We start from the raw sequence: 15,000 nt of genomic DNA on the forward strand, positions 1-15,000 counted from the left end.
ACACACCTCTGGGGCATTGCAGCTCCTGACTAACAGGCCGCTGCTGATGATCTAATCTTGGACAGTCTGACGCTCAGTCGAGGTATTAGAGCCCTAAGCCCCTGTGTGTGTGTGTGTGTGTGTGTGTGTGTAAGCCTGTGCATACAAACAAGCCTCCACTGTCACTGACTGTACATACCAGTCTTGTTATCCACGCACCGTAAACACTAATCACAGAGAGAGACAGAGAAAGAGAGAGAGGGAGAGAGAGAGAGAAGAAGGAGAGAGAGAGAGAGAAAAGGAGAGAGACAGAGAGGAAGAGAGAGAGAGAGAGAGAGAAAAGGAGAGAGAGAGGAGAGAGAGAGAGAGGAGAGAGACAGAGAGGAAGAGAGAGAGAGAGAGAGGAGAGAGAGACAGAGAGAGAGAGAGAGAGAAGGAGAGAGACAGAGAGAGAGAGAGAGAGGAGAGAGAGAGAGAGAAGGAGAGAGAGAGAGAGAGGAAGAGAGAGAGAGAGGGAGATGAGTGTGTCCTGTATGCCTGCAGACTGTGGTCAGTGAGAACAGGTAGTGAATCCTGCAGACAGAGACATGAGGAAAATGATCTGACTGGTTGGATGTGAATTATGTCTTTAGCTTTACGACACGCAGCACTAATAAAACCATTCAAGAATGCCATAATTCATTGACAGCCCTCGAGTGATTGTGAGCCGTGTGTGTGTGTGTGTGTGTGGATACCGCCACGCTTGTTTGCTGCTATTGATTTCCAATGGTTTGTTAGCCCTGTACTCTGATATCCAGCAGATAACACAATGCAAAACAAGCCAACTTTATTAGTCCGCCTGTGCCGTTCAGAAGGACCTCGTGTGATGTCATTGTGTTTCCATGGTTATGTAACCTGACCTCACATCTCTCTGAGAGTGGCTTGTTGAAGTCTCCACCCCCACCTGTGGGCTCCCTCATTCTGTGTGTGTGTGTGTGTGTGTGTGTGTGTGTGTGTGTGTGTGTGTGTGAGTGTGTGTGTGTGTGTGTGTGTGTGTGAGTGAGTGAGTGTGTGTGTGTGTGGTTCCCTAGCCACCCTAGCAGTAGGAGTCATCTGCAGCTGTGAGACAATGAGATGAGCTGAAGCTGCAGGTCTCACACACACACACACACACACACACACACACACACACACACACACACACACACACACACACACACACACACACACACACACACACACACACACACACACACACACACACACACACACACACACCGTGTCCCAGGCTGTTTGCACAGTTGAAGGACAGCTAGGTGTGTATAAATAGAAGCTGAGTAAATGCAGGGATCTCACAAGGTCACGTTTCTGCCTGTCACACACACACACACACACACACACACACACACACACACACACACACACACACACACACACACACGGTACCACTCATATACATAGCAACACAGTGACTATTAATATAGCAACACTCAGCCCCTCCCTCTCTACACTGCATACTACACTACACTAGCATACTACACTACACTAGCATACTACACTACACTAGCATACTACACTAGCATACTACACTACACTAGCATACTACACTACACTAGCATACTACACTAGCATACTACACTACACTAGCATACTACACTACACTAGCATACTACACTAGCATACTACACTAGCATACTATACACTACACTAGCATACTACACTACACTAGCATACTATACACTACACTAGCATACTACACTACACTAGCATACTATACACTACACTAGCATACTACACTACACTAGCATACTACACTACACTAGCATACTATACACTACACTAGCATACTACACTACACTAGCATACTACACTACACTAGCATACTACACTAGCATACTACACTAGCATACTACACTACCATACTACACTAGCATACTACACTACCACACTACACTAGCATACTACACTAGCATACTACACTACCACACTACACTAGCATACTACACTACCACACTACACTACCACACTACACTAGCATACTACACTAGCATACTACACTAGCATACTACACTACCACACTACACTACCACACTACACTAGCATACTACACTAGCATACTACACTACCATACTACACTACCATACTACACTACACTAGCATACTACACTACCATACTACACTACACTAGCATACTACACTACACTAGCATACTACACTACCATACCATACTACACTAGCATACTACACTACACTAGCATACTACACTACACTAGCATACCACACTACACTAGCATACTACACTACACTAGCATACTACACTAGCATACTACACTAGCATACTACACTACACTAGCATACTACACTACACTAGCATACTACACTAGCATACTACACTACACTAGCATACTACACTAGCATACTACACTAGCATACTACACTACACTAGCATACTACACTAGCATACTACACTACACTAGCATACTACACTAGCATACTACACTAGCATACTACACTACACTAGCATACTACACTACACTAGCATACTACACTAGCATACTACACTAGCATACTACACTAGCATACTACACTACACTAGCATACTACACTACACTAGCATACTACACTACACTAGCATACTACACTAGCATACTACACTAGCATACTACACTACACTAGCATACTACACTACACTAGCATACTACACTAGCATACTACACTACACTAGCATACTACACTACACTAGCATACTACACTACACTAGCATACTACACTAGCATACTACACTAGCATACTACACTACACTAGCATACTACACTACCATACTACACTACACTAGCATACTACACTAGCATACTACACTAGCATACTACACTACACTAGCATACTACACTAGCATACTACACTACACTAGCATACTACACTACACTAGCATACTACACTAGCATACTACACTACACTAGCATACTACACTACACTAGCATACTACACTACACTAGCATACTACACTAGCATACTACACTAGCATACTACACTACACTAGCATACTACACTACCATACTACACTACACTAGCATACTACACTAGCATACTACACTAGCATACTACACTACACTAGCATACTACACTACACTAGCATACTACACTACCATACTACACTACACTAGCATACTACACTACACTAGCATACTACACTAGAATGCTATCATGGTCCAAACGTGGCTTCATTCAAATGTTAGAGCTTCATTCTGCTAGTGTGTCTACTCGAGCCCCCCCCCCCCCACACACCCCCACCCAACCCCCTCCCCCCCCCCCGCCCCCAGCTCAGGCTAACAACCACTTGAGTAACATCAGTTAAAGGCTTTAGTCACAGGCTCACACAGACACGCACAGACACGCACGCACGCGCACACACACACACACACTCCTGTGTTATTATGACGTTAAGTACATCCTGGAGGGGTGAAACATAGTGTGATGGTGACTCACACTCACACACACACACACACACACACACACACACACACACACACACACACACACACACACACACACACACACACACACACACACACACACACACACACACACACACACACACACACACACACACACACACACAGATGGAGATTTAGCCTGTCAGGCGTATGCCTACATGGAACAATAGAAAGGCAGACTACATGGGGGGGGGGGGGGGGGGGGCGTCTGTGTGTGTGTATAGCCCCCCCCCGTCAGTAAGATTGAGCCCCCCCCCCCCCCCCCCCCCCCGTCAGTAAGACTGCCTCGCTGTCAACAGAACGCCACCGGGAGAGAGGGGGGGGGGGGTGTTAACACGAGACGCAGCTCCCTGAGACGAGGAGAGAGGGGGGGGGGGTGGGGGGGGTTAACATGAGACACAGCTCCCTGAGACGAGGAGAGAGGGGGGGGGGGTGGGGGGGGGTTAACATGAGACACAGCTCCCTGAGACGAGGAGAGAGGGGGGGGTGTGCGGGGGGTTACCACGAGACGCAGCTCCCCGAGACGAGGGGAGAGGGGGGGGGGTTACCACGAGACGCAGCTCTCCGAGATGAGGAGGGAGAGCTCACCAGACACTCCTCTACCACGACCAGGTAGCTGTCTGCTCCAATCAACGCCGATGACATCACAACCAGCAGGAGCAGGAGGAGGAAGTAGTAAGGAGACAAGATGGAGTCCTACAGGAACCCATCAGAGGGCTGTACGATGTGAACGATACACACCATCTGACTGACACACACACACACACCTGCTCCACGATCTGACTGACACACACACACCTGCTCCACGATCTGACTGACACACACACACCTGCTCCACGATCTGACTGACACACACACACCTGCTCCACGATCTGACTGACACACACACACCTGTTCCACGCCACCGCCGCCAGAGGAGGAGTCAGCCACCCGCTGGGGATGGACTCTGGGCTTAGCGCATGCTAGCGTGTTACGGTGCAATGCAACAGGCTTGTCAATATGTCAGTGTTATTATCTGTCCTCACTCAAATAATATATATATAGATATTTATTATTATAGATATTTATATTATAGATATATCTATAATATAAATATATATATACAGTACCAGTCAAAAGTTTGGACACACCTTTCCAAGAGTGTACAAAGCTGTCATCAAAGCAAAAGGTGGCTACTTTGAAGAATCTAAAATATAAAACATATTCTGGTTTGTTTAACACTTTTTTGTTTACTACATAATTCCATATGTGTTCCTTCATAGTTTTGATGTCTTCAATATTAATCTAGAATGTAGAAAATAATAAAAATAAAGAAAAACATTGAATGACTGTATATATATATATATATATATAATATTTATTATTATAGATATCTATATTATTATAGATATCTATATTATTATAGATATCTATATATACGTAAGCAAGTATTTCTATGAAATGTGGATATTTCCAGAAATGACAGCATGCATGAGAGCTTTTCACAGCACCTTTCTGATGAACCTTGACCTCTCCATTCTCCCGCTTTACGTCAGTCATCACTCTGGGCTTCTTCTTCTCCTTCTTCTTCTCCCTCTCTTTAGTCTTGTTGTTGTTGTTGTTGTTGTTGTCCTTGTTGTCGTGGTCTGAAACGGAGGAGTGAGCGTTAGCGAGTGTCATTTCATGACAGAGCGACGACGGTGTGTGTGTGTGTGTGTCATTTGTTGTAAAGAGAGAACCACAGTCCAGTAAAGCAGATAAAAGGAAGTGGACTCTTCCTACTCCATTGCCTCTCAGCCACCTCTCACTGGATGGGCTGACAGAGAGAGAGAGAGAGAGAGAGAGAGAGAGAGAGAGAGAGAGAGAGAGAGAGAGAGAGAGAGAGAGAGAGAGAGAGAGAGAGAGAGAGAGCATGTTGACATTTGAGACAAGCGTTTCAGGGGAATAGCAGGAAATTAACATCTAAAGATTTTCAGCAGTTATACACAGGATAATGTAATAACTCCTATTAAAACCAGGATAATGTAATAACTCCTATTAAAACCAGGATAATGTAACTGGTATTACTCATATCACCCTCGCCACGCTGTTAGAGACACGTCTTAGTACCAAGCAGGGAGTGTGTGTCTCTGTCCTAGGAGGCAGGGTGAGGTCTTAGTACCAAGCAGGGAGTGTGTGTCTCTGTCCTAGCAGGCAGGGTGAGGTCTTAGTACCAAGCAGGGAGTGTGTGTCTCTGTCCTAGCAGGCAGGGTGAGGTCTTAGTACCAAGCAGGGAGTGTGTGTCTCTGTCCTAGCAGGCAGGGTGAGGTCTTAGTACCAAGCAGGGAGTGTGTGTCTCTGTCCTAGCAGGCAGGGTGAGGTCTTAGTACCAAGCAGGGAGTGTGTGTCTCTGTCCTAGCAGGCAGGGTGAGGTCTTAGTACCAAGCAGGGAGTGTGTGTCTCTGTCCTAGCAGGCAGGGTGAGGTCTTAGTACCAAGCAGGGAGTGTGTGTCTCTGTCCTAGCAGGCAGGGTGAGGTCTTAGTACCAAGCAGGGAGTGTGTGTCTCTGTCCTAGCAGGCAGGGTGAGGTCTTAGTACCAAGCAGGGAGTGTGTGTCTCTGTCCTAGCAGGCAGGGTGAGGTCTTAGTACCAAGCAGGGAGTGTGTGTCTCTGTCCTAGCAGGCAGGGTGAGGTCTTAGTACCAAGCAGGGAGTGTGTGTCTCTGTCCTAGCAGGCAGGGTGAGGTCTTAGTACCAAGCAGGGAGTGTGTGTCTCTGTCCTAGCAGGCAGGGTGAGGTCTTAGTACCAAGCAGGGAGTGTGTGTCTCTGTCCTAGCAGGCAGGGTGAGGTCTTAGTACCAAGCAGGGAGTGTGTGTCTCTGTCCTAGCAGGCAGGGTGAGGTCTTAGTACCAAGCAGGGAGTGTGTGTCTCTGTCCTAGCAGGCAGGGTGAGGTCTTAGTACCAAGCAGGGAGTGTGTGTCTCTGTCCTAGCAGGCAGGGTGAGGTCTTAGTACCAAGCAGGGAGTGTGTGTCTCTGTCCTAGCAGGCAGGGTGAGGTCTTAGTACCAAGCAGGGAGTGTGTGTCTCTGTCCTAGCAGGCAGGGTGAGGTCTTAGTACCAAGCAGGGAGTGTGTGTCTCTGTCCTAGCAGGCAGGGTGAGGTCTTAGTACCAAGCAGGGAGTGTGTGTCTCTGTCCCAGCAGGCAGGGTGAGGTCTTAGTACCAAGCAGGGAGTGTGTGTCTCTGTCCTAGCAGGCAGGGTGAGGTCTTAGTACCAAGCAGGGAGTGTGTGTCTCTGTCCTAGCAGGCAGGGTGAGGTCTTAGTACCAAGCAGGGAGTGTGTGTCTCTGTCCTAGCAGGCAGGGTGAGGTCTTAGTACCAAGCAGGGAGTGTGTGTCTCTGTCCTAGGAGGCAGGGTGAGGTCTTAGTACCAAGCAGGGAGTGTGTGTCTCTGTCCTAGCAGGCAGGGTGAGGTCTTAGTACCAAGCAGGGAGTGTGTGTCTCTGTCCTAGGAGGCAGGGTGAGGTCTTAGTACCAAGCAGGGAGTGTGTGTCTCTGTCCCAGCAGGCAGGGTGAGGGAGCTGAGGCTACATTAGAGTCATTTATCCTGTTCAACGGTTGCACCAACAACTGGAAGGAATGAGCCAATCTGCAGAGTTTCAGAGTCACACCGACGTGAACATCATCCAACAGAGCACACAGTGAGAAACACATCCAACTCCACTCATTAGTTCTGAGTCTGTGACCAGTGGCATCACATCACAGGCAGCCGCTCCCACACCACAGAGTGTCGCCTCGTCTGAGCTGAAACATCCACTCAAGTCACGGTGCTTTCTTCACTGGCATGAAACACAACCAACATCACTGGCGAGGTGGAAAAGGGTTTTAGGCTGACAAGGAGTGAACATGGGAAAAAAATACAGACATTTAGAAAACACTCTGGCTCGCTGAAGACCAGGCTACCAGGCTAGCTAAAGACCAGGCTACCAGGCTAGCTAAAGACCAGGCTAGCTGAAGACCAGCCTACCAGGCTACCAGGCTAGCTAAAGACCAGGCTAGCTAAAGACCAGCCTACCAGGCTAGCTAAAGACCAGGCTAGCTAAAGACCAGCCTACCAGGCTAGCTGAAGACCAGGCTACCAGGCTAGCTAAAGACCAGGCTACCAGGCTAGCTATAGACCAGGCTAGCTAAAGACCAGGCTAGTTAAAGACCAGGCTACCAGGCTAGCTATAGACAAGGCTACCAGGCTAGCTAAAGACCAGGCTAGCTATAGACCAGGCTACCAGGCTAGCTAAAGACCAGGCTACCAGGCTAGCTATAGACCAGGCTACCAGGCTAGCTAAAGACCAGGCTACCAGGCTAGCTATAGACCAGGCTAGCTAAAGACCAGGCTAGCTAAAGACCAGGCTAGCTATAGACCAGGCTAGCTATAGACCAGGCTAGCTAAAGACCAGGCTAGCTAAAGACCAGGCTACCAGGCTAGCTAAAGACCAGGCTACCAGGCTAGCTAAAGACCAGGCTAGCTAAAGACCAGGCTACCAGGCTAGCTAAAGACCAGGCTAGCTAAAGACCAGGCTACTAGGCTAGCTAAAGACCAGGCTAGCTAAAGACCAGGCTAGCTAAAGACCAGGCTAGCTATAGACCAGGCTAGCTAAAGACCAGGCTAGCTAAAGACCAGGCTAGCTAAAGACCAGGCTAGCTATAGACCAGGCTAGCTATAGACCAGGCTAGCTAAAGACCAGGCTAGCTAAAGACCAGGCTAGCTATAGACCAGGCTAGCTAAAGACCAGGCTAGCTAAAGACCAGGCTACCAGGCTAGCTATAGACCAGGCTAGCTAAAGACCAGGCTAGCTATAGACCAGGCTAGCTAAAGACCAGGCTAGCATCAGGAGACGACATATGTTGCTGCTTCTGGAGTGAGAAATAGAACACATGACGACATGCATCAATAATTCATCCTCCAACAGCAGCTTGAACACTCTGTTGACATTGCTCTGTGTGTGTCTCCCTCACACACACACACACACACACACACACACACACACACAGCTGCGTTATCATAACATCATTTCAGTGAGGGTAGATACTCGATTGTGGACATTGGGCAAACAGTCCCATGGAGCTGGTGGAGATGCAGTCACACCGCTGGGCTGACATGTCAGCTGCTTCACCAGGCCGACAAACATGGCGGGAGGAACATTCCAATTCAACCTCGGGACATTGTAAACTCTGATGGAATATTATCACCATATTCCCCATTGTTATATATTTGTAATTGTTTTTTAATGTATTACATTGTAGTGTTATATTGGTTTATTGATGGTGAGAGTTTCCTGCCCAGGGACTACAGATGAATTAGCTACCTGGTTAAATCTGGTGCAATGACAGGTTGTACATAACCCTGACAGTTAACCAACAAGTAAATACAGAATAATAACAATAATAATAATAATTAAAATCATAATAACAATAATTAATACAATAATAATAATAATACTTAAAATCATAATAATAATAATAAAATATTATAATAATAGTAATATAAATTATAATAGTCATAATTAAAATAATACTACTACTACTGATAATAATAATAATAGCACAACAGTGGAGTGAAGCAGGTTGTTATTCCACATGTGGAATAGACACTGTTCCTTGTGACACTGTTCCTTGTGGTATAGACACTGTTCCTTGTGGAATAGACACTGTTCCTTGTGGAATAGACACTGTTCCTTGTGGAATAGACACTGTTCCTTGTGGAATAGACACTGTTCCTTGTGGAATAGACACTGTTCCTTGTGGAATAGACACTGTTCCTCGTGCCACTGGAGTAATACAACATGTCCCAACTCCTCCACTGTGCAACTACAAACCACTACAGGACAACAGGCCATTACAATGTTGTGACAGTAATTACATTGTAATCCAATGGTGTAATTACTATAATATGGTTCTCATAAAGGCCGTTAGTCACTGTGAGCGCTGAGCAGATAAGGCTGAAACTAACCGCTCCCATGGAGATGATGAGTCAGACACACAATTCCACCTCAGAGTAAAGGTGCTCTCCACGCGGATGAATCACTCCACCAGGGCTGGGCCTCGATCTCACTACAAGGCCTCTGTGTGTGTGTGTGTGTGTGTGTGTGTGTGTGTGTAGGGCTCTCTCTCTTTGCGTGCGTTCTGTGTGTGTGTGTGTGTGTGTGTGTGTGTGTGTGTAGGGCTCTCTCTCTGCTTGGCTGGGTTCATGTCCTCCAGGTCTCTGTCTCACAGCTCTCAGCCTGAACACCTGCTCCTTGTGGCTGAGCCAACAACAGGCTTTCCTCCCCGCATTTCCCCTGGATCATCTTGGACCGCGTCTTCAGATTCCTCTACTGTAAGCAGGGAGATCACGACCACAGCTGAACCACTGACGGGAAGCAGCAGGTGACATCATGGTATCTGTCATAAGGTCCTCAGTTACGGACCGTAAGGTCAGGGTCTGGGGGGGAGATGTAACCGGTGGGGGATTGAACCTAGGTCCCCTGCATGACCAGCCAGCATGTATGCCAGCATGTATAACATTTTGACAAACAAGAAGACATCCTTGTGGTTTGAGGGCCACATTTGGGCTTACAGGGCTACACGTGTTTGTGTGTGTGTGCATTAGTTTTAGACCTATAACCCCCCCCCCACACACACACACACACACACATCTTCTATCATCATAATCAGTGCCACATGGGAAAATTACAGAAATTAGCGGCTGCCAAAGGACTCTCTGTTTGTTTCTATTCACCACGAGTTCAAACAGTTAGTGAATAACATCCTCTGCTATGACAGCTCGAAACACACACATCTATTCATGAGGCCAAATACTGTGGAACACAGGAGACATGCCATGCGGTACCAGACTGGCTGAAGCGCCGCGCCGCGCCGAGCCGCGCCGTTCACGGGTTATCTAGGGGGGCGTGGTACAATAACAAAACAACCGGTAATGGCGGGCCCGTGTTTATTCAACCAGAACGACAACGCGTGGTTTTAACCCAGTCTTAAAAGAGCCACTGATCTCAATTAAAACACCAGTTGTGTGTCCAAACGCGTCAGTGTGTTTGCCCTACACGTCCCTAACTCATCCGATAGACCAGAATGACCAGGCTTCACTTGTTTACAACGCTGCCAATTTGTTCCGCGCTGGTTGGTCGCTTTTATTTCCCGCTGTAACTACAATAGAATGTGTGTGTGTGTGTGTGTGTGTGTGTAAAACGTGCAACAATGTCTCCAAATCGGACGCGACAAATGGAACGCTACAATGTAACCGTCCGCGGGTTCAGGCGCGGGTGAATCCGCATTGGCCAGATAGAAAACAAGCGACAAAATTGACAGCAAAACTCGTCTACTTCACAGCCAATTCCAGCCAAAAACAATCTATAGATGTACCACAATAGAATTAGGAACGTTAAACGACAACTGGCCCTGTAAAAACTCTATTAAACAAGCAACGACGGATCGCTCTGTTCGCACATTGCCATACGGCCCCGCATGCCTCCATCGTCCTGGTCCAGTAGCACACTGCCTAGCTATGTGGCTAAGGGCACAGCGAGGCTATCTATGTACAATAACACACTGCGAAACTTTCCACGAATGTGTTGTCAGTGTACGAGGCTAGAACCAACGTTTTGATGCGTAAAAGTCCGCCTTACCTTTCTGAACCAACTTCACCTCCCCATTCTCCTTCTTCGTTACCGAGGAAACGACGTGACTGCTGCGAATGTTATTATTATTATTATTTCCAGGTCCAGGGGGCGGTTTATGTTTCTTCTTCTCTTTCTTCTTCTCTTTCTCCTTCTCTTGTTTCTCCTTGGGGGGCTTCTTGGGCTTGGAGGGCGAGGCGAGGAGGAAATCGCTCTGCTTGAAGACTTTGTGAGCGGGAGGCTGGAGGGGCGCCGAGGGGTTGCTGGTCGCCTTGACGGGGCTGAAGCTCCATGTTGTCGGACTGCCATAACTCTGCTTCTGCTGCTGCTGCTGCTTCTCTCCAGCGCTGCCTCCACCTTCTCCGTTTAGTTTCTTAGGTTTAAGGCTCTTCTCCTCGTTTCGGACCTTCTTGGCCGGGGGCGGGTGGTGGTCCCGGGAAGACTGCTGCCGGTTCTCCGACGGTGCTTTGGGCTCTTTCGGCTTGGCGAGCGGGCTTTTGGTCGCTGCACCAAAGTGAATGAAGCTCAGTGACTCCGCCATCTTGGGGCTTTCTCTATTTACTCTCCACGACCGCTGCTGCTGTTTGTGCAAGAGGCAGGGGGCGGGGCCTGTCCGTGAATGACAGCCCGTGTTGGAAGCAGGGAGGGGGCGGGGCTTGTCCGTGACTGACAGGCCGTGTTGGAGGCAGGGAGGGGGGTGGGGCTTGTCCGTGACTGACAGGCCGTGTTGGAGGCAGGGAGGGGGGTGGGGCTTGTCCGTGACTGACAGGCCGTGTTGGAGGCAGGGAGGGGGGTGGGGCTTGTCCGTGACTGACAGGCCGTGTTGGAGGCAGGGAAGGGGGCGGGGCTTGCCCGTGACTGACAGGGCGTGTTGGAGGCTAGGCTGCGCCTACGTATGTCCATTGGTGGGAGGGCATGTCGCATAACGCGGGAAACACTGCAGAATGAGAGAGAGAATGTGACATTTGTAACCTTAACCTTATTACTACTGAATGATTATGTCAGTTCTCGAACCTGGGGGCAGGGACTACTTTATTACACCGTAAGGCGGAGGCGGGTCACGATCCTCAGTCACCGACACCCTGAGCGGCTGTATGCCGGCTATAATATGCCTCTCTATTATCCGGACGACCGCACATACGGACATTAATGCACTAATTGCCGACTCTCATCAGCCAGGTTCGCTGTAATGTAGTTTATTACCATTGTCTCAGTCCCCTCAAGTGGCTATAAATGAAGTGCTCTTCCCCCCAAAATCATTAATGTTTATGACAGACGTGGCTTTTTTCATGAAATCAAATCATCTTCAAGCCTTTGAGCTGCAGGCCGAGGTGTGCCTCCTACCCCATCAGCCTGTGGGGCGGAATGAGACCGTGTGGCTGCGCACACCGAGGAAAGTCCCGAACCACGTGATCTTGTTGGGACATATGGGGGGCACACACACACACACACACACACACACACAGGCGCGAGCGAGCGCGCACGCACACACACACACACACACACACACACAGGCAGATGACAGATCGTTGGGTTAGGGTCAGGGTCAGGGTCAGGGTTAGGGTTAGGGTCAGGGTCAGGGTTAGGGTCAGGGTCAGGGTCAGGGTTAGGGTCAGGGTCAGGGTCAGGGTTAGGGTCAGGGTTAGGGTCAGGGTCAGGGTTAGGGTCAGGGTTAAGGTTAGGGTCAGGGTTAAGGTTAGGGTTAGGGTCAGGGTCAGGGTTAAGGTTAGGGTCAGGGTCAGGGTTAGGGTCAGGGTCAGGGTTAGGGTCAGGGTCAGGGTTAGGGTCAGGGTCAGGGTTAGGGTTAGTATAGTAATAGTAGTAGTATAGTAATAGTAGTAGTAGTATAGTAATAGTAGTAGTATAGTAATAGTAGTAGTATAGTAATAGTAGTAGTAGTATAGTAATAGTAGTATAGTAATAGTAGTAATAGTAGTATAGTAATAGTAGTAGTAGTATAGTAATAGTAGTATAGTAATAGTAGTAATAGTAGTATAGTAATAGTAATAGTAGTAGTATAGTAATAGTAGTATAGTAATAGTAGTAGTATAGTAATAGTAGTAGTAGTAGTATAGTAATAGTAGTATAGTAATAGTAGTAGTAGTAGTATAGCAATAGTAGTAGTATAGTAATAGTAGTAGTAGTAGTATAGCAATAGTAGTAGTAGTATAGTAATAGTAGTAGTATAGTAATAGTAGTAGTAGTATAGTAATAGTAGTATAGTAATAGTAGTAGTAGTAGTATAGCAATAGTAGTAGTATAGTAATAGTAGTATAGTAATAGTAGTAGTATAGCAATAGTAGTAGTAGTATAGTAATAGTAGTATAGTAATAGTAGTAGTATAGTAATAGTAGTATAGTAATAGTAGTATAGTAATAGTAATAGTAGTAGTAGTATAGTAATAGTAGTAGTAGTATAGCAATAGTAGTAGTATAGTAATAGTAGTAGTAGTAGTATAGCAATAGTAGTAGTATAGTAATAGTAGTATAGTAATAGTAATAGTAGTAGTAGTATAGCAATAGTAGTAGTATAGTAATAGTAGTATAGTAATAGTAGTATAGTATAGCAATAGTAGTAGTATAGTAATAGTAGTATAGTAATAGTAGTATAGTAATAGTAGTATAGCAATAGTAGTAGTATAGTAATAGTAGTATAGTAATAGTAGTATAGTAATAGTAGTAGTAGTAGTATAGCAATAGTAGTAGGATAGTAATAGTAGTATAGTAATAGTAGTAGTAGTAGTATAGCAATAGTAGTAGTATAGTAATAGTAGTATAGTAATAGTAGTAGTAGTAGTATAGCAATAGTAGTAGTAATAGTAATAATAGTAGTAGTAGTATAGCAATAGTAGTAGTAGTATAGTAATAGTAGTATAGTAATAGTAGTAGTAGTAGTATAGCAATAGTAATAGTAGTAGTATAGTAATAGTAGTAGTAGTAGTATAGCAATAGTAGTAATAGTAGTAGTAGTATAGCAGTAGTAGTAGTAGTATAGTAATAGTAGTATAGTAATAGTAGTAGTATAGCAATAGTAGTAGTATAGTAATAGTAGTAGTATAGCAATAGTAGTAGTAGTATAGTAATAGTAGTAATAGTAGTAGTAGTAGTATAGAAGCAGTAGTAGTAGTATAGTAATAGTAGTATAGTAGTAGTATAGTAATAGTAGTATAGTAGTAGTAGTATAGTAATAGTAGTAATAGTAGTAGTAGTAGTAATAGTAGTATAGTAATAGTAGTATAGTAGTAGTATAGTAATAGTAGTATAGTAGTAGTAGTAGTATAGTAATAGTAGTATAGTAGTAGTATAGTAATAGTAGTATAGTAGTAGTAGTATAGTAATAGTAGTAATAGTAGTAGTAATAGTAGTAGTAGTATAGTAGTAATAGTAGTATAGTAATAGTCTCTCCCTCCCTCCCTCCCCCTCCTCCCCATCGCCCCTCACAGCAGAGAGCTAGCTCAACATTCATCCTGAGAACACACCAGTCCCCCACCCCCCCCTCACAGCAGACCTGGCGAGATGAGACAGACAGGCAGACAGACAGGCAGACAGACAGGCAGACCAGTCCATGTGTTAGTATTTTAATCCCCTCTTGTGTGTCTGTTAAAACTGAACCCCCGACTAGGGAGTCCCTTCACAATTACTGGAAGGAGAAGACTGGCTACTGATGGTGAATGAAAACGCCATTACGTGGTGAAGAGGGGGAGGTCGCGGCTTAGCGCTCATGCTCTGGTGATGCTGTGTTTCTAGGCTCTCCCCGAGCGTAGAGGTCGTGGGTTCAAGCCCCGGCCTTGGCCTGGATTTGCTCCGTCATCACACAGACACAACGCCACCGGTTCCTCTGCTTCTGGTAGCGACACAAACCGTGCGTTAGTGACTCAACCATAGAGTTTGAGAGCGTTGACGATCATGTTAAGTAGAATGT

General features: G+C 46.3%; 1 protein-coding gene across 3 annotated transcripts in view; it reads right to left on the reverse strand.

Moving 5' to 3' along the window:
* Window positions 1-11,621, reverse strand: part of LOC310824609 (uncharacterized protein) — a 30,904-nt gene extending 19,283 nt beyond the window's left edge. For all 3 annotated transcript variants that reach the window (XR_014555043.1, XR_014555044.1, XM_083697874.1), the window contains exons 1-2: window positions 11,089-11,621; window positions 4,943-5,077 (exon numbers count right to left, since the gene is read on the reverse strand). Coding sequence is in view for 1 of the 3 variants with exons in the window: in XM_083697874.1 (XP_083554000.1) it covers window positions 4,943-5,077; window positions 11,089-11,620 (667 nt within the window). In the remaining 2 variants the exon portion in view is untranslated. The remainder of the gene's footprint in view (window positions 1-4,942; window positions 5,078-11,088) is intronic.
* Between the last annotated feature and the right edge of the window lie 3,379 nt (window positions 11,622-15,000).

The sequence above is a fragment of the Argentina silus genome (assembly GCF_951799395.1).
Source record: "Argentina silus genome assembly, contig: scaffold_217, whole genome shotgun sequence".
NCBI lineage: Eukaryota > Metazoa > Chordata > Actinopteri > Argentiniformes > Argentinidae > Argentina > Argentina silus.